This window comes from Hyperolius riggenbachi, chromosome 4 (assembly GCF_040937935.1).
Source record: "Hyperolius riggenbachi isolate aHypRig1 chromosome 4, aHypRig1.pri, whole genome shotgun sequence".
Classification (NCBI taxonomy): Eukaryota; Metazoa; Chordata; class Amphibia; order Anura; family Hyperoliidae; genus Hyperolius; species Hyperolius riggenbachi.
Genome location: NC_090649.1, coordinates 388014136 through 388034342, shown reverse-complemented (window position 1 = coordinate 388034342; position 20207 = coordinate 388014136). Strand labels below are relative to the sequence as shown.

General features: G+C 43.6%; 1 protein-coding gene across 1 annotated transcript in view; it reads right to left on the bottom strand.

Moving 5' to 3' along the window:
* Nucleotides 1-380: 380 nt before the first annotated feature.
* Nucleotides 381-20207, bottom strand: part of LOC137570861 (cytochrome P450 1B1-like) — a 34870-nt gene continuing 15043 nt past the window's right edge. Inside the window, exon 3 of the mRNA XM_068279569.1 lies at nt 381-3213. Coding sequence (XP_068135670.1) covers nt 2631-3213 — 583 coding nt within the window. The 3' untranslated portion in view covers nt 381-2630. The remainder of the gene's footprint in view (nt 3214-20207) is intronic.

The window sequence follows — 20207 nt, the reverse complement described above, 5'->3', positions numbered from 1 at the left end:
AGGGGAACTAAAGAGAGAGGTATATGGAGGCTGTCATGTTTATTTCCTTTTAGACAATACCAGTTGCCTGGCAGCCCTGCTGATCCTCTGCTTCTAATACTATTAGCCATAGCCCCTGAACAAGCATGCAGCAGATCAGGTGTTTCAGTGGTTCAGACTTATAAGTCTGATCTGACAAGACTAGCTGCATGCTTGTTTCTGGTTTTAATCAGATACTACTGCAGAGAAATAGACCAGCAGGGCTGCCAGGCAACTGGTATTGATTAAAAGGAAATAAACATGACAGCCTCCATATACCTCTCTCTTCAGTTCCCCTTTATCTTGATATACAGTCAAACCTTGGATTGAGAGTAATTTGGTTTGAGAGCGCTGTGCAAGACAAGCAAAAAATATTGTGAAATTCTGGCTTGATATACAAATATCCTACCCATAGGGGAGGTTTGCAACGCAGTGTGCAGTTGAAGTTGGGGGGGGCTGGTGGCTGGGGGAACACCATTACTTACCTATGGGGGTTGCTGCACAAGCGGAGATCCATGTGGAATGTGCCATGTTCCCCAGTGAGCATCTGCAGCAACCAAAAGCTCAAAGTCTCCACCTGTACAGTGTGCTCCCAGTAGCCACATTGAATGCCAAAGGACAAAGTACATACATGTGAGTACATGATGTAGTCCATAGATGAGTATATCACCCGTACTTGCATCTACTGACTACATATTAAAGTACACATTGCAGCATGCATTGAGGTGGCTGGGAGCGCATTAGACAGGTGGTCACTGCAGATATCCCCTAGGGAACATGGCACACTCCACACGGATGGTGGGATAGAAGAGCAGCCCCCCATAGGAAAGCAATGGTATACCCCGGCACCCTGAATTACAAACCTCCCTTACATCATTAGATTAGATGTAAAATTAGATCATTAGATCATCATCATCAGATCATTGTAAAAAAAAAATAAAAAAAAAAAATAGGGATCAGTGTCCTGTAAGACTACATTTGATAGATAATCTTCCTCTGAGACAATCATTTGGGGCTGTCTACCATGTCCACCAAGAGTCTACCATGTGTACTATGATGTATTTTGTGATCTGCATTCTGGGGGTCGATAAAGGTCTAGCAACAAATGATCAAATTTGTTTTTTTAGTTCCTCGTGCTGTGGGATGCCACATGCGTATTCACTGTCCGTTGTCTCGCTTTCCTTCTCCATAGAACAGCACACGGTTCTGTTCTGTAGCCGGGCGCTGTGTCTATACAGTGGTGGTTCCCAAGTCCATAGCCTAATGACTGATTAACAATAAAATCTGAGCGTGTGTGCACCTTACTTGTGAGCAATCTCAGATTGAGAGAAATTGACAAAAGTAGGCTTCCTGCCATTGAAGGATTTTTATTTCCTAAAAGATTAGATAGCATTCTGCAAATAGGATTTTGAGATGGGGAAATCCAATTGATTCACATTTTGGGGAGAAGTGAAGGTGATAATGGACACCAAAGGAAATGGAAATAGAAGTCTGGAGATTTTTGCTACTCTAATAAGCTATGCTTTTATTTTAAAGAAAGTGGGAACCTTCCAAAATACTGCTGCAATCTCATTTTATTCTCTACCATTGTACAATTTACTTTTTTTTTTTATAAAGCCCTTTAACATGAACCTAAGCCCAGCTGGATATGAAATATAATATAGGCCTGAGTTGCAAATTGTGCCTGCCCCTTCTAATATAAGCTTGAATTGCAAATTGTGCCTGCCTCCTTCTTTCCTCACTAAAGTGTTCAAAATGGCCAACTGTGACCATCTCTAGTGTTGTGATATTGGCACTCAAGTGACAATTGGCCAATGGGAGCAGCTTCGTGAGACAGGAAGGGAAGGGCACCATTTATGACCCAGACCTGGGTGTCACTACATAAGCAGTTTGAAACAGTTTTAGACCTTCTTCAGGGTCTGCACACATTTTTCACATTTTCTCCATTCATCTTTTTCATAATTTAATAATCATTCTTATAGTTATGACTTTAAATAACCAACAAACACTTGTAGCATACACTGAACAGACTTCATACACTGTCAATGCTCAGTACATCTCCCATGAGTATGATCTTATAGCAGGTTTTTGTTGCAGTCTGTGACCCAGTTGGAGTTTTTCTTCTTTCTGTGGTGTCAATGAGGACAGGATTTTGAGCAGAATCTCGCCCACAGAGACAAGGACAACAATTACAACCTAACAAGTGTTCTTATGCCTCTTTCATCTCCGTAACGATTTTGAGTTCCGTGAAAAACATCCTACCTAGATATGGCTGCAAATCTGACTCCCAGTTCATTTATTGAGGGTCATTAAAGGCAAGATTTGGATATGACAGCATTCAGTGCATTGTCAGATAACAGTTTATGGAAATCAATAGTACAGAATATTCTTAGAATGTCTTTAGATTCTATTTTTATTACTGCAGTTGGTATTTTGGTTTCCTAAATGAACTTGGTGAAGGTATCACAAACGTGTTCCAAATGTATACTCTGTGAGACACAGTACTTGCATTTTGCTTTGTCTGCAAACCGCTAAACATCATTTATTATAGGCATTCATTGTAGTGCACCATTTTGTTTCTAGTTATCATTGATTTGAAAAAAGTGAGCACTTTACTCCTCCAATTTAAGTGCAAGCACAGCGTTATTCAGCAAGTCCATATTGCCATCCCGCAAACTCATACTGACTGTGAATGGCTTAGGCTTAAGGCTCAGACCATGGTCACATTGCTGGTTGAGATTCTCTTCTGGGTTGGCAGTGAATGTGCATTGGTGCACCAGGATAGATGAAAACAGGAAGAGCTGCATCTTGGATAATGCTTCTCCTATACACCTTCGTTTCCCTACTGAGAAGATCATCACACTGCTTGCCAAGTCTTTGTCCAGAAATCCACTGTCATCTAAGAATCTGCTTGGGTCAAATTCTTCTGGATTGGACCATTTGGAAGAATCATGATTAACTGACCACTGATTGACAAACACCACTGTGTCTTTAGGGATATTGTAGCCCATCAGGTATGTGTCTTTTGTCGTTGCGTGTGGAATGGTGACCGGGACGAAGCTGCTGAAGCGCATTAGTTCATAAAGGAATGCCATGACGAAAGGTAGGCTGGCCTGATCATCAATGCAAGGTAAGCGGTCTCTGCCAATATTTTTGTCCACTTCACACTGCATTTTTTTCTGCACCTCTGGATATCTGCGAAAGGAAAAAAAACATAATACACTTACATGACAAAATAACACTACAATGCATACTTCATACACTATACACTTGTTCTCTTCTGCTGCTGAGCACATCTGTACACTTCACCAGTGGGTATAAATCTGCCAGTATTTGAAGCCACTGGTCACCCTCTCAGATTTTTCATAGCTAGTAAAACTGAATAGACTAACACTTGAATGTTTTCTGCTGAAATGGAGTTTTTCCTGTGTGGTATGAATTGATCATTAACCAATCAAATTCTAATCAGGCAGGTATCGAGTGGCTTGCCATATCAGACCAAAATCAACCTCAGTATGGAAAGCTTGTAAGCTCCTGGGGCTTCTCTGGCGACAACACATCTTTACGTTCGAAAGTTATCAACAGTTATCTTCTAAGGCTTGTACACAACTGCAACTATTCCGCCCAAATCTCATCTAAACTTGGGCTGTTGGATGACAGTTGGGAGTATGTACACTGGCAAAAGACGAGATGTGCAACTCATAACAGGCGATTTGCCTAATCCAACCGGAGGATTAACCTACCCAACTATCATGTAGGTTGGCCATGTGTGTTCAAGTAGTTCGAATAACTTGTTGTTTTTGAATGTGGACTTGTTGGTGTGCATGCTGTATGTAAATGAGTGGGTTGTTTCGTTGATCAGCGCATGTGTACATACTTGTCGTATAAACAAGTTGTGCGGCTGATCATGTTCTGCAGTTGGTTGTGCATTAAAGAGTACCCATGGCGGATTTTATAGAGACTATAGGATATGTTCTCTGCCCAATGACATGCATCTTTTACCGCCACAGTTTACCTTAAATAATTTTTCCCCACACAATAGTCATGTTGGACAATGCAGTACAGTGTACATCCTGCAACATGTATGCATGCCTTGATCAGCGGATTGAGGGTGTTTACTCTTGCCCTGGGTGTGTGCGTGTTGCTCAGTTAACTAGCTAAATAAGCATCTTGCAACACTGAGACGCATACACAACATGGAGATGAGCTTGGATCTCACGGTCCAGACACTGGATGGAACCGGTGAAGATGAGGTGGGTGGAGTAAAGCCGGAGCAAGAAGCAGAGGTAGCCGCTAGTTGGGTCACAGTTAGAAGGGGTAGGGAAAAAAGTGGCAGGGAGGCTAGTCCCGAGTTGACCCTCACTAATAAGTATGCATGTTTACGTAATATTAGGGAGGATGATTCTGGAGTAGCAATGCTGAAGCAGGATGTGCTCCTTAGCAACCAAGAGGCAGACTGCTGTAACGAGAAAGGGAATAGGAGTGCAGCTAAGGCTAGACAGGTACTGGTGGTAGGGGATTCAATTATTAGGCACAAAGATAGGGTAATCTGTCGAAGAAACCGTGAATGCCATACAGTCTGTTGCCTCCCGGGTGCTCGGGTTCGGCATGTAGCGGAATTGACAGATTATTGGGTGGGGCTGGGGAAGACTCGACTGTCATGGTACACATTGGCACCAATGACAAAGTAAGTGGGAGATGGAAGGTCCTCAAAAATGATTTTCAGGTACTTGGAGATAAACTTAAAGCAAGGACCTCCAAGGTGGTGTTCTCTGAAATACTGCCAGTGCCACGTGCTACATCTGAGAGACAGAGGGAGCTTAGGGAGTTAAATAAGTGGCTGAGAAATTGGTGTAGGAAGGAGGGGTTTGGGTCCCTGGAGAACTGGGCAGACTTTGCAGTCGGCTACAGGTTCTACAGCAGGGATGGGCTGCACCTTAATGGGGAGGGTGCAGCTGCATTGGGGGAGAAGATCGCTAAATGGTTGGAGGAGATTTTAAACTAGGATCTGGGGGGAGGCGGGAGGATAAAGTCTCAATATGTAGACAAGATAAGGTAAAAAGACAGTGGGAGCCTAACATTATGGGGGGTGGAGAGGGGGGTGGGGACAGTGTAAAGATTAAGGAGGTTGGTAAAACTTCAAGTAGCCCATTTCATGTAAACAAAATTGGTAAATGTGGTGGTAAAAATATAAAGTGCATGGTAACCAATGCTCGGAGCCTTGCAAATAAAAATAGACGAACTAGAGTTCATTCTGAATGACAAAGGCTATGACATTGTGGGAATAACCGAGACATGGATGGATGAAAGCCATGACTGGATAGCTAATTTAAAAGGATACAATGTGTTTAGGAGGGACAGAACAGGGAAAAAAGGTGGAGGGGGTTTTCTCTTTGTTAAGAATTCTTTTACAGCTGTCCTCAACGATGAGATGGAGGAAGATTGCGAAGATGTGGAGTCCGTTTGGGTAAATATTCATGGTGGAAATAAAAGCTGCCAATTGCTTATTGGGGTATGCTACAGACCACCTCATATTAATGAAGCTGCAGAACTGCGATTACTACAGCAGATTGAAAAAGCTGCAAGTAAAAATGAGGTCATAGTTATGGGCGACTTCAACTTTCCAGACATTGACTGGGGTATTGAGGCTACCCATTCTGGTAAAAGCAGCAGATTTCTGGCAGCACTACAGGACAATTACTTGACTCAAATGGTAACGGAACCAACTAGGGGGAATGCGTTACTGGATGTGATCATTTCTAATAGACCAGATAATGTATCAAATGTGCAGGTTCAAGAACATTTGGGAAATAGTGATCACAACATGATAACGTTTGATCTGGTGACTGATAGGCCACGGGGCAGCGGGACCACTAAAACTATGAATTTTAGAAAAGCAAAGTTCAATCAACTTAGGCAGGCACTACGTTTGGTGAACTGGGATAATGTACTACAGGGGGGGGGGGGGGGAGGGGGGGGGAACTGAAGGTAAATGGCAAGCTTTTAAACTTATTCTCAATCAATATTGTAGTATGTATATCCCATATGGAAACAAAATGTCTAGGAATAAAAAAAAGGCCTCTATGGATGAATAGAAAAGGTTAAGGATAAAATGAAGAGGAAAAAGAATGCCTATAAGGTCCTAAAACAGGAGGGGATCGAGGCTGCACTAAGCAATTATAAGGAGTGCAATAAAAATTGTAAAAAAAGAAATTAGGCTGGCAAAGATCGAAGCTGAAAATCAAATCGCTAGTTGACTGTATAGGCCTCCTAAAGGATGAGGGTGGGAACTCAATGGTGGATGACCAAGGTAAGGCAGGGTTATTAAATGCTTTCTTTGCTTCTGTCTTCACAAAGGAAACAGCACTGTTGCAAATTACAAAGGCAGAAGAGTCTCAATCTTCTAACTGTAATATTAAATACTTAACGCAGGAAGAAGTGAAGGCAAGACTAAATAAATTAAAAATAGACAAGGCACCTGGCCCGGATGGCATGCATCCTAGGGTCCTAAGGGAATTAAGTTCAGTTATAGATAAACCCCTTTATCTTATCTTTTGTGACACTTTCAACTGGCAGAGTCCCAGTGGATTGGCGTACAGCCCACGTTTTCCCATTATTTAAAGGGACTCCGAGCAGTGCGGAAACTATGGAAATATGCATATCATTTTAAAGCTCTTTTTCTCCTCTTTCCAATGATATATAAACCGCCACCCTACGCCTTTTAGTTTTCGCTATTTTCGTGATTGAAATTGCTGCGGCCGCAATTTCGATCGCGAAAATAGAGAAAACTAAAAGGCGTAGGGCCACGATTTAGGTGTCGCCAGAAAGAGGAGAAAGAGAGCTTTAAAATGATATCCAACTTTCCATAGTTACATTGTATTACACAGGGCGACTTTTTCTGCTGAATGGAGCTGCTGACTTTGAGAAAAAGTCGCCCTGTGTAATACAATGTAACTATGGAAAGTTGGATATCATTTTAAAGCTCTCTTTCTCCTCTTTCTGGCGACACCTAAATCGTCGCCCTACGCCGGTTTATATATATTATTGGAAAAAGGAGAAAGAGAGCTTTAAAATGATATGCAACTTTCCATAGTTTCCGCACTGCTCGGGGTCCCTTTAAGAAGGGCAAAAAATCAGATCCAGGAAATTATAGACCTGTAAGCTTATCAGTTGTATGCAAACTATTTGAGGTGTTACTAAGAGATACTATACATGACTTCATAGTAGAAAATAATCTTATTTCTCAGCATGAGCATGGGTTTACTAAAGACAGGTCCTGTTTGACTAACATGCTCAGCTTTTATGAGGTAATGAATGCTAATATGGATATTGAGAATGCTGTAGATGTGATATACTTGGACTTTGCAAAGGCCTTCGACACTGTTCCCCACAAAAGTCTGGTGCAAAAGTTGAGGATGCAAGGACTGGGGAAGAGTCTGTGTGCATGGATAGGGAACTGGCTAATGGACAGAAAACAAAGAGTTGTGGTCAATGGATCGTACTCAAAATGGGAGACTGTTAGCAGTGGGGTCCCACAGGGGTCTGTACTGGGTCCAGTGCTCTTCAATTTATTTATTAATTACCTAGTAGATGCAGTAGTGAGTAATGTTGCTATTTTTGCAGATGATACAAAATTGTGCAGAATCATCAACTCTCAGGAAGATGGACTTATATTGCAACAGGATCTGGATAGGATGGCTATATGGGCACATAAATGGCAGATGAAATTCAATGTTGAAAAATGTAAAGTCATGCATTTTGGTCGTACCAATGGTCTAGCACCATACAAAATAAATGGGATACAGTTGGGGACATCAAACTTGGAGAAGGACTTAGGAGTACTCATCGACAACAAGTTAAATAAACTTACTCAATGCCAAGCCGCTGCAGCTAAAGCTAACAAAATTTTGGGATGCATTAAAAGGGAAATAAAAACTCGAGATGCTAGCATAATATTGCCCCTGTTTAACTCTCTAGTAAGGTCACATCTGGAATATGGAATTCAGTTCTGGGCACCACATTACAAAAAATATATTGCAGTTTTAGAGTAGGTGCAGAGATGAGCAACAAAACTGATACGTGGGATGGAAGGTCTCGCTTACCAAGAAAGGTTAGATAAACTGGGTTTATTTAGTCTAGAGAAAAGACGCCTTAGAGGAGAGCTAATTAACATGTATAAATACATCAGAGGGCAATATAATAGCTTGGCGGATGAGCTTTTTGTCCCTAGGCCTTCTCAAAGGACTAGAGGACATGATCTGCGCATGGAGGAAAAACGTTTTAGCCATTTATTTAGGAAAGGGTTCTTTACAGTAAGAGTGATTAAGATGTGGAATGCATTGCCACAGGAAGTCGTTATGGCAAACTCTATACTTGCATTTAAAGGGGGCTTAGATGCTTTCCTTGCATTGAAAGACATCCATGGCTACAATTACTAAGTAATGCCTAATGATGTTGATCCAGGGATTTTATCTGATTGCCATCTGGAGTCGGGAAGGAATTTTTCCCTTTTGGGGCTTATTGGACCATGCCTTGTAAGGGTTTTTTCGCCTTCCTCTGGATCAACAGGGATATGTGAGGGAGCAGGCTGGAGTTGTACTTTGTACTGGTTGAACTCGATGGACGTATGTCTTTTTTTCAACCAAAATAACTATGTAACTATGCTGCTGTGTCCTTCTGGTGCCACTGCCAGTTGACCTGGGCTCTGCTGCCCCACTCCCCAAACCTAGCAACAGGCTAATGTGATTGTCGCTAGCCTCCTTTTCCCCCTTCCAGCCATCAATCACCTGCTCCCCGCCTCCTCCATTGCCTCGCTTTCCCGCCTCTGGCATCTATGCCGTGGCCCAGGAAGTACTTCCGGGTCGCGGCCATCTTGGATTTCTTGCGCCGGTGATCGGAGGATGAAAGGGCTGCAGAGGATAAACGGTGCCATGAAGAGCGGCGTGGAGTGGCGCACATTGATCTGTGAAGCAGTGTGGAGGAGGTAGTATGTTTTTTTTTTCAAGCCGCCTTGGGTTTTCTTTAAGTTGCATGTGTGTGAGAGCCTTTAAAGGGTTCCCAAAGCCAAAAAAAGAAATAAAATGTTATACTTACCTCCATAGTGGGAAGCCTCCGGATAGTCAAGATGGTTTCCTGATCCTCCAGTTGTTCACTGAATCAGCTTAGGGACCCTCTGAGCATATACGACAAGGTGTCGAATATATTCTCGTGGCCTATTCTGGTTCGTGTATTGGCGCAGTGAGCAGGCATAAGTATGGCCTCTGCCTGTGCAGTGGCACAGAGCCACTCGTGCATGTTTTTTTCCTCAGTGCATGCGCAGGTCTATGCAACTGCGAAGGCATGGCCTATACTTGGTTGGTAGTGCAGCCACAAAAAAAGAAGAGGGTCCCGGTGAGAAGCAGTGAGTTGGAGGAGGATCAGAGAAGCCTCTGGACCTTCCAGATGCTTTACTCTACTGAGGTGAATATCTACCTTTTCTCCCCCCCCCCCCCCCCCCCCCAAGGTTTGCTTTTAAGGTAGCCATGCATCTAGTGATGATGAGCAGATTTGGCCAAGAGACAAATCTCTCTCTAATCAAATCTGAATAGAGAAAGATCTGTCGGCTGCTCATATACCGCAGGCCGATCCCAATTTCCTGCAGAAACCGATCAGGAATCAGCCTTGTGACACCGCATCTGCTGCCTCGCCGACCCAACACTGTCCTCCTAATATTTAATGTGGTCCCCGGTGCCCAGTGCACTCTATATATTTCCTGTCTGTGGCCTCCGCTCCGGGCACCCTTCGCTGTCAATACACGCGCCCCAAAAGGTTGCCTAGTAAAGCAGTAGAGCAAGTCGGCCCTACATCTTGCAGCATGTTCGTTATAATAATCGAATTGAAAGGTTGATAGGCCGCCAAGTCCCCGATGTATGGGCACCTTAAGTCTGTAGGTATTGTTACACCACCAGAAATAGAGCTGTAGACTTTGCTGTGTACCTGACTCGGGAAGAGTTCAGCGAAGTTTATCAGCATTACAAGGTGTGTGGCTGAGTTTCTTTGAACAGAAAGATACACAGAAAAACTTGCTCAGACAGACCAGAAGTAATTCAGCCTCTGGCAGTAAAAACGCCACTTCCACTCTAAAGTCAACAAGAAGCTGAGTACTACATGTGCTTATGTCAAAGCACGCTTCCTGAGAGGGCGTGAAATGTACACAAGCTGTACTACGGCGGCCTACCCGCTCCCAACAAGTAATACAGTCCGTGACAGAAAGCTCAGCTCCTCTCCTCTCAGGATTCTCACTCCAACAAGGAGATCATTTTCCTATCACAGGTTAAAATCTGTCACGTTCTGCTGATACATGCATCTTCTTCAAATTCCATTCTTTTTTCTTCATCTAAATCCTGCAAATTCCTTTAAGGTTCATATATTGCATTTTACAGCGCAGTGCATAGCTAGCTGTGCGTGTTCAGTAGACGACCACTTTTTTTTTACATACTTTAAGCCTGCTGCGTTTAAGCATGCCCCTTCTCTGTACTGCTCTTTTCATTATAAACAAGAACATACTTGCTGACCTGAGTTGTTATTGTTTGTGATAATACTCTGCTCTTCTGATTTCTTTCTGAAGTTGCACAGGTGAGCTAATCTGAAACACTGAGAAGGTGCTGTTGCAGTTACAAATGATAACCAGCAGAGGCTCTCATTGCCAGTGTTGGAGACTATGCAAGTTTAGCAGATGGGAAATGAGTATCAAGATAAACTGATGGCTACTGTGTAAAACTAAAAATCAAAGAGATCTGGTGCAAATAGGGTTGCCAGGTCGGCTGATGGAGAAAACCAGACAGGGGGTGGAGTTAGGGGTGGAGTTAGGGGCGGAGTCAGAAGCGCACTTTTATGTAGAGTGGGGCTAAGCAATGGGCTTTTTTTAAAAAAAATTTATAGTATTTATATCGCACTGACATCTTCTGCAGCACATTACAGAGTACTGAGCCATGTCACTAACTGTCCTCACCAGTAGTACTGGTCCAGTGCACATAAGAGACAGTTTTTCACCAGTAACTGCACATAAGAGACAGCTTTTCACCAGTAAATGCACATTATAAGAGACACCTTTTCGCCAGTAAATGCACAAGAGACAGCTTTTCACCAGTAAATGCACATAATAAGACACAGCTTTTCACCAGTAAATGCACATAATAAGAGACAGCTTTTCACCAGTAAATGCACAAAAGAGACAGCTTTTCACCACTAAATGCACATAATGACAAACAGCCAGTGTTCCCAGTATATGTAGCCAGGGGGTATATATGTCCCAGTATATGTAGCCAGGGGGTATATATGTCCCAGTATATGTAGGCAGGGGTGTAAATGTCCCAGTATACGTAGGCAGGGGTGTATATGTCCCAGTATATGTAGCCAGGGGGTATATGTGCCCAGAATAGGTAGCCAGGGGGTATATGTGCCCAGAATAGGTAGCCAGGGGCTATATGTGCCCAGAATAGGTAGCCAGGGGCTATATGTGCCCAGAATAGGTAGCCAGGGGCTATATGTGCCCGGAATAGGTAGCCAGGGGCTATATGTGCCCGGAATAGGTAGCCAGGGGCTATATGTGCCCGGAATAGGTAGCCAGGGGCTATATGTGCCCGGAATAGGAAGCCAGGGGCTATATGTGCCCAGAATAGGTAGCCAGGGGCGGGGGGAAGGGGGGCAATCTCCCCCCCCCCCCTTCTTCCCTCACCTTAGGGTGCTGTCTCTCTCCCCCGCTGTCTCCTCCAATATTGATGTGCAGGGCAGGCTGGCGGGTGGCTGGGGGCGGAACTTACCTCTGTGTCGCAGGCGCCGGAAGTTCGGGTCCCGCAGCCGCTGAGTTTCGACTCAAAAAAGATCCGAATCATTCATGAGCCGGACAACACTATTCAGACTGATAGTGTTGTCCGGCTCATGAATGAGATTCTCAGCGGCTGCGGGACCCGAACTTCCGGCGCTGGAGCGACACAGAGGTAAGTTCCGCCTGCAGCCACTCGCCAGCCCTGCACATCATATTGGAGGAGACAGCGAAGGGAGAGAGAGCACCCTAAGGTGAGGGAAGGGGGGGGGGGAGATTGCCCCCCTTCTCCACCGCTGCTCCCAGCTCTCTCTCTGCTGCGCTGTTCTCCTCCTGCGCTGCGGGGGGGGGCTCTAAAACCGGACAACTTAATTGTCCGGTTTAGCATGTTTTTTTACACTGGACACAGCGCACAAAAACCGGACTGTCCGGTGTAAAACCGGACACCTGGCAACCCTAGGTGCAAATACATGCCACATGTCTGAAGAATGCAAAGTGTATAGACTGTGGCGGTGGCACACCTTACTCAGAGTGTGGGTGCATAGCCTAAGAGGTGCTAAGCCCAAGCACCAGGTACATCAACAGTCAAATGAAGGTTAGGCTAGCACACCAGCTTCAAAGTGCAAGTATTTTCGTTTATTGCTTCATCAGCACAAAAAGTGACAATTGTTTCGGGGCCACGGCGGGTCCCCTTCTTCAGAATGTGCAGACAAACAAAAACGTCTGAAGAATGGATACAAGGGGACTGATGTAGGAAAGTGTGGTAATATTGCCGTGCACAGACGTTGCATAGCAATATTACCCTTATTACCGGCACTGTGTCCCGCGAGCTATGCTATAAGCGCGACCCACGGTACTCAGCTACTGTGACCACTGCTATATTAATGCACGTTACTAACAACGGTACCATTAGTAAAGCGCATTACCATAGCAACAGTTACACTAGTCGAGTACCGCAGGCCGCGCTAAGGGCTCTTCCACATTACATGACGCTTGCAGGAGCCGATTATCTGCAAGCGTTATGATCTACGGCGTGACGTCAGGATGTTGCGGTGCGTGCGACGCTGATTAGTGGCGGGGGTTCTAATTCACCCGACGGGAAAACACCGGCGCCAAAACACCTTGGTTAACGCAAACTATTGCTTTACATCTAAACGCCAGAAATAAGCTCTGGTGTGAAAGAGTCTTAATAGCGTAACTCGCACTACACAGGGCCTATATTAAAGATAATGTTGCCTTGCGATGACTGTGCACAGCAATATTACCACACTTTCCTGCATCAGGCCCATAGACGTCTGTCCAAAGCAGTTGTACCTGTCAAGTTTGTTCCTTACAAATATGGATTGGTGTTAAATGGCCCACAGGAAATCTATGCTAACTTTATCAATCGATCAATCAATCAAATCAAATCAATCAATCAGTTTTCATCCACTGCCCATTCCTTCAAGACTGCAGAGCAGCAGACTTATGAAGGGAGCACACTCCACCAGCATTTTCCCTGCATCCAAAACCTTATTACAATGTACGTTAATGGGATGACTCACAAATGAACAATCTACAGCATAAAATTGCAAATTGAGTGTGATTTCCCATTGCAGAAAGTTCAGCTTCCATGGATGATGCGCGAGTTAATATGCGCATTGCAAACTGAAAATTGTGCATGGAAATACATATTTATTTTCTACTTTTTTAGATGAGCTCTGGACCATACTACATTGTAAGAGGCGGTGGGGTCAAGCTACGGTACACCACCCTACGCAATCAGAACAAGAGAGAAGAGCGTGTCAGGACCTCTCCTCTAGGAGCCAATGGGTGGGGAAATGTGGCCTGCAGGTGGGAGGAGTCTATCTGCCAAGTGGGGAACTAATGGTCAAAATTAAGGTATTTGGGAGGTGTTATGTTGTTTTGTTTTTCTGTAATGTTAAAGTGCTCATTATAGACTAGTGGGAGTGATTCATAGTATAATTTTCTTCTTTGCTAATTACTTCTCAGGTATTTAAGGTTTTGATTGGCTAGCTGCAGTGAACTTTTTATCCTTGGATACAGCTGCTGGCAGATTTCCCGGAGTTTGTTGCTTCTTAATATCAAACTGCTGTGAATGCAAACTCTCTCAGCGTGCCGCAAGCTTACAAGCAGTAAGCTGTGGGATCAGTGCTAATATTATGCCTTGTGATCACATTTAACAAGTCATTGGGCTTGATTCACTAAGAGAAATAGCATGCATTATCAAAGTTAACACCCCTTATCGAAATTAACACACATTATTAGAGTAGCATAGCGAGCGCTACGAAAGCGCAGGGGCTCAGAGCAGGAGGAGTGGAGCTCTTGTTATTGCCAATTAGCAGGCATAAGTTCGTAGTGCTCCCTATGCTACTCTGATAAAGCATGTTAACTTTGATAAGGTATGCTATTTGTCTTAGTGAATCAAGCCCATTGTCTTGGTGTGTAATGAATGATCCCAAATCATCACTTAACAAAATAAAACCTGTCAAGTCTGCAAGGTATTCTTTACAATATCTGCAACAGCTTCGCTGAGTGTCATGTATGTTCCGAACAGCCATACCCCAGCATAATCCAGCAACACTGTCCTGGACTTGCTGATAACGTTTTGCAATTATGTGGTCAAATTTAAAAACACTCCCCTGGGTCACAGCGAACCATAGCAGTGTTCTCCCCAGGCTCTTTTAGCTGGGTGCTCCACCCGGCTAATTTTGGTAACCACCCGACTATCATCGGCTCGCCTCCTCATCCGCCTCTTATGCTGTAAGCAGAGTTGCGATGAGAAGCGCTGAACCTCTATTCTTCCCCACCCAGCTACTGTTTCATGCCACCCAGATGGAACAAAAATTCTGGGGAGAACACTGCATAGTGAGAGTTGCTAAGTACAGGAAAGTTGGTCCTATATCTGTACACATTGTCCCAGATTTATTACAAAAATATTTTCACTGCAGATGCATTTACACAACTAACTACACGACTCCTATTATTCTGATGAGGTTTAGAGATCCTCACTGTGCTTTGCAGTGTCCTAGGTGGTTGGGAATTCTGACAGGACTCAGGACAGAAGAAAAACCAAGAAATCCACCTTGTATGTATTTAGAGATCTTAGCTTGTCTTATTCCCCTTCATCTGTGTCAGCTCAGGAATCTTGACAACCTCAGCTAATTTGTAAACACAGGATGTTAACGCAATGTCTGCTTCTTTGAAAGCAGGAAGTAGACACACTGCAGATTTATTGCAGCATTTCTATCAGCTGTAACAAAGAAATGTTTTTCTTTAAATATTATTATGCTGTTACTTATCTTTTAGAGCAGACAGGAAGTTCAGGTCCACTTTAAAGTGGCTGTACACATCAAATTGTTCCATTTGTAGGCTTATGCAAAAAAAATGATCAATTGTTTACAAAAGTCAAATGAAATGTTTTCTCCAGTTGATGAATATTTCTCTAGCCCTGCAGTCTTAGTAAATCAGTCCCAGTGTCTCTTCACATACATGTGCTGGCTGCCCTCAGTGTCTTATTATTTCCTATATTCACTCTTCTGAATTGCATGCTGAATCTCATACTCAATGCACAGATACACACCAGTGACACACAAAACAGATAAAACACTGAAACACAATATAGACATACCACTAACACACAACAGACATGCTATGATATGAGCACACAACAACACACAACATAGACCCACTAAATAATAAACAACACTATTATGCAGAACAGACATACAACACAGGCAAACTATTGTCACACATCACAGACACACCAATAATATATACTACAAACACATTACTGACCAGCAACACAGTCACACCATTGTCAAAAACACCATACATCCCATTAAAATACAATAAAAACACACCCTGACAGGCAACTCAGGCACACCATTGTCACAAAGTACATACACACCACTAACACATAACAGACATGCTATGATAAGAACACACAACAATAACACACAACACAGACCCACTAAATAAACAAAACTAATATGCAGAACAGACACACAACACAGTCAAACTATTGTCACACAACATAGAAACACCAATAAAATATCATTCAAAAACATCACTGACTAGCAACACAGTCATACCATTGTCAGAAACACATACACACCAATAAAACACAATACAAACACACCACTGACCGACAACTCAGACACACCATTGTCATAATGTACATAAACGCCACTGGCACAAAACAATACAGACACACCACTAACACACAACACAGACACACCACTGAATCACAATACAGACATACTTCCTGACACACAGCACACAGACATAACACGCCACTGACACTCATCACAGATATACACAGCACGCCAATGACACTCATCATACACATACGCACATATACTCACGCAAATGCAAACATTCTTATTTGGTTTTGGATAGAGTGGGGAACGTTTACAACATCTGTCAGAGTTTGGTGCTGCGTGTGTCTGTCTGGGACATATTTCCTGTGTTTCTTGCTGAAGCAAGAGGGAGATAAAGTATGTGGAATAGAGATGTAAAATGACATTCCAACAAGGCAGTTTTCTTGCCCTGTAATGAGCATGACTCTCCTAGGCTGAACTGGAACTTTGCACAGAAAAAAATAAAGTGAATGATAATTATCAAGTGCTCAGTTATTTTTCTAAGGTGATTGTCCCAAAGCAAAGTTCTGCGTCTGCCCAGGTGAACTCTGCTTCCTTACAAGATAATCACCTAATGATGATTTTTTTTTTGATCATCCATACAGGGAATGTCTCTTATGAGCCTGGTACACACTTTCAATTAGGATTAGCCAGTCACTAACCAATGTTACCACCTCCATGTAGTATGAGGGTCAACAGATATTTAACACTATGAGCAGATTGTGTAAACTCTCATACTACATTGAGGTGGTAAAACTGGTCAGTGATTGGCCGATCATAATGGAATGTGTGCACCAGGCTTAAAGGTGCCCATTAATGACGCAACCTTTTTGTGAAATGTTACCAAATCTATGTGAGAGACTACCGGTACCTAAAGTATCAATATATTCACTCAGTTTACCCTTCTAATAAAGAAATTTGGTAAGATTAGACAAAAAAAGACTGGATCATTAGCGGGCACTTATATAATGGAAGTAAAAACCTGACAGCTTTATCCATTATGCTCACTTCCAAAAAGTCTGAAACAAACTGTCTGAAAAGCCTCCTTACCCCCAATGTTACAGAGCTTCTCTACTCTTATATGGGACATACCCGACTTGGCATAAACTTGCTATCTAAAATGATGTGGCTAAGTACTTTAAAAAAATCAATTTGTTCTTTTGGTCATATTACAGGGTTTTCTAATGTACAGGTAGTCCTCGGGTTACAAACGCCTGACTTACGAAAGACCCGCTGATACGAACCGCCCAATCCTGTTGCGATGACATTTCCACGTGGGGGAAGTTTGAAGAAAAGGCTTCAAACTTCCCCCAAGTGCCGGCACGTGCAGCAACAGCATTGGACTCACCCCCAAGCCGAGTCCAACGCTGTCTGTCCTCCTCTCTCCACATCCAGCTCCCTCTAGCCGCATACAGCACCGTTTCGCTTCCTGTATGTCATGTGACATACAGGTTTCTGTATGTCACATGACATACAGGAAGCGGTGCTGTACGCGACTAGAGGGAGCTGAATGCAGAGAGAGGAGGGCAGACAGCGTTGGACTTGTACAGAGGTGAGTCCAGAGGGCCAAAGCGGAGGCACAGAGAGGACAAAGAGGCACAGAGGGAGCACAGAGGGGGCAAAGAGGCACAGAGGGAGCACAGAGGGGGCGAAGAGGCACAGAGGGAGCAAAGAGGCACAGAAAGAGCACAGTGGGGGCAAAGAGGCACAGAGAAGGCACAGAGGAAGCACAAATAGAGGCACAGAGGGGGCAAAGCGGGGGTAAGGAGGAAGTACAAACGGAGGCACAGAGGGGGTGCAAACAGAGTGGGGGACAAAAAGAGGCACAGAGAGGGTACATAGAGAGGCACAGAGGGACAAACAAGCACAGAGGGTGACACTGGAGGCAAAGGGGGGCACATAGGATGCAAAGGGGACCGAGATGGCACAATGTTTCGACTTAAGAACGGATTCAGGTTAAGAATGAGCCTACAGTCCCTATCTTGTTCATTAACCGGGGACTACCTGTAGTGTGACAGAAGTCATACAGGGCAGAGCACATTCAGTATACTAAGGGGGTGTGATGAAGACCTATTGTGCTAAAACTAAAACTACTAAAAAAAAAAATTAAAAAAAAAGCTAAAAATACTCCGCTCAGACACAGGTCTTCTATACAGGAGGTGCAGAAATATGGGGCATACAATTGTTTAACTTTTGTAATTTATTATGAAAACATTTCAAAAGCAAGTATTTTATACTTTGTACACAAATGTATTCAAAGCTTATGTCTGGAGTGCTGCTTTAGTTGAATGCTGTTGCTTTTTCTGCACTTTTTTTCCAATTTAAAGTATTTGGTACCGCTTCAATAAGCACAAGTATATGCTGTGAAGAAGACGCAAACCTCTGTTTTGTCTATCTAAGAGGAGGCTTTTACCATACTTCTTCTGACGTCCTTCTGACATCATTTTGACGTCCCAGACTCCTAGCTGCCCTACTAAGTGGAACACTGATGTCAGAGGGATGTCAAAAGCCTGTGTACACCAGCCCACAGAAGGCTTTCAGAATGCTGAAAAATGGTCATGGGTGAAATCTTTGGGAAAATGGAACAGGGTGGACAAAAATACTATTTACTAAAACAGTAGAAAGAAAGGGTAGCCCAGCTGCTCGTCCTGCTTCACGTCCATGCACCAGGGAGTCAACCGGTCCACACTCGCATCCACCAAGTGTGTAAGAAGGACAAAGGACAAAAATGACCAGGTCGCCATCTGGATTTCAGCAATTGTAGGTTTCCATATTTAAGTACCATAGTATAAAATGCACAATGTTTCAGCCTGTGGGCCTTTTTTGGAGTGCTAACTTCTCCTTGAGAAAGCAGGCCAGCTTCTGAGCTGTGATCATCATTAGGTGCCTCCTTCTATCTACTGGAAACAGGATCAGTTCTAGTTATAATGAGGGCCCTAGGCAAAAACAACATGGGGGGCCCCTGAATCCCCCCCCCCATGCAGCATTAGGGGCCATTTCTTGACAAATTTCACCCCCCCATGGCCCTGCGCCTGCTACTGGGCTCCCCCCAACTTTACTTTGGTGAGTTTTCAGCAGGCAGCATAGTGACTTACCTCTCCCAGCTGGCATACGCCTCCATTCGTCTGTGCTTTCTTATCTTCATCCTCACTGGGGTGAGGATGCAGCAGTACGATAGCGCATCATAGCGCATAGCACTGCTGCATAGCGCCCATGATGTGAAAGTCAGAAGGGCTCTCTATGCCATTCTGCCATTCTTGCATGTCACACATCATTCACGCTTCCAAATGCGCACGGAAGCACGTCATGATGTGAACAAGGACTAATGCAGGAGCAAACCGGCTGGGACAGGAAAGTCACTACACTGACGAACACTCTGCAGGGGATCAAAATAAAGTTGAAGATGGAGACCCGGGGGGAAGGGGGGCATTTGCTATTGAGCACTGTTTCTCAACATTATTTTAGTATGTACGGTACTCCTGGACAGCAGCTAACACAGGAAGCATAGTTCTCACTGGCTGGTGCTTTTGAGGTAATCCACGCAAACCCAGAGTAGCATGCGGATAGCGAACAAGCTACAAGTGGCGTGCAACACACGGCTCATGGGTGTCCGACTGACATATGATGCATGCATCCACCCACTTTCCACTAGAGAGTACCGCAGGGGCCAAAAAACAGGTTTACTATAACAGATGTTCTATTATATCAGGGTTTACAATAGCAGGCATTACTTCCATATACCTATAATGGCACTTGGCCAGGACTTGGGCATTTAGTTTGCTATACCTGAAGTCTTACTATATTAGAGTTTACTATAACAAGATTATACTATATATGTACATCTTCTAACAGATCTATATCTAGAAGGAGTGTTACATAATTATATGGGGATGCTTATCAAACATCACTTGATGGTTTTAACTACCGTAGCTATAAATTTATTCAGGTTTGTTTATATATGGTATGTCATTTCCTCAGGTTTTTTTGGTTTGTTTTTTAATAATATTTAACTTATCAAACTCAAATAACTAACTGTAATGGACTGACTGTAACAAGTTTAAGTACACCCTGAGCTCAGCTTAAGTCCCCCATGGGATATGTGTAAAGCCCATATGGAAAACCAAGGTGATGATAAACACTGACATCATAGCTAGTCAGCTGAACCATTACAGACATACATATTATATAGATATTATTTTCTATACAAGTCATTCAATGTTATTAAAACTGTCTCTCTATTAAAC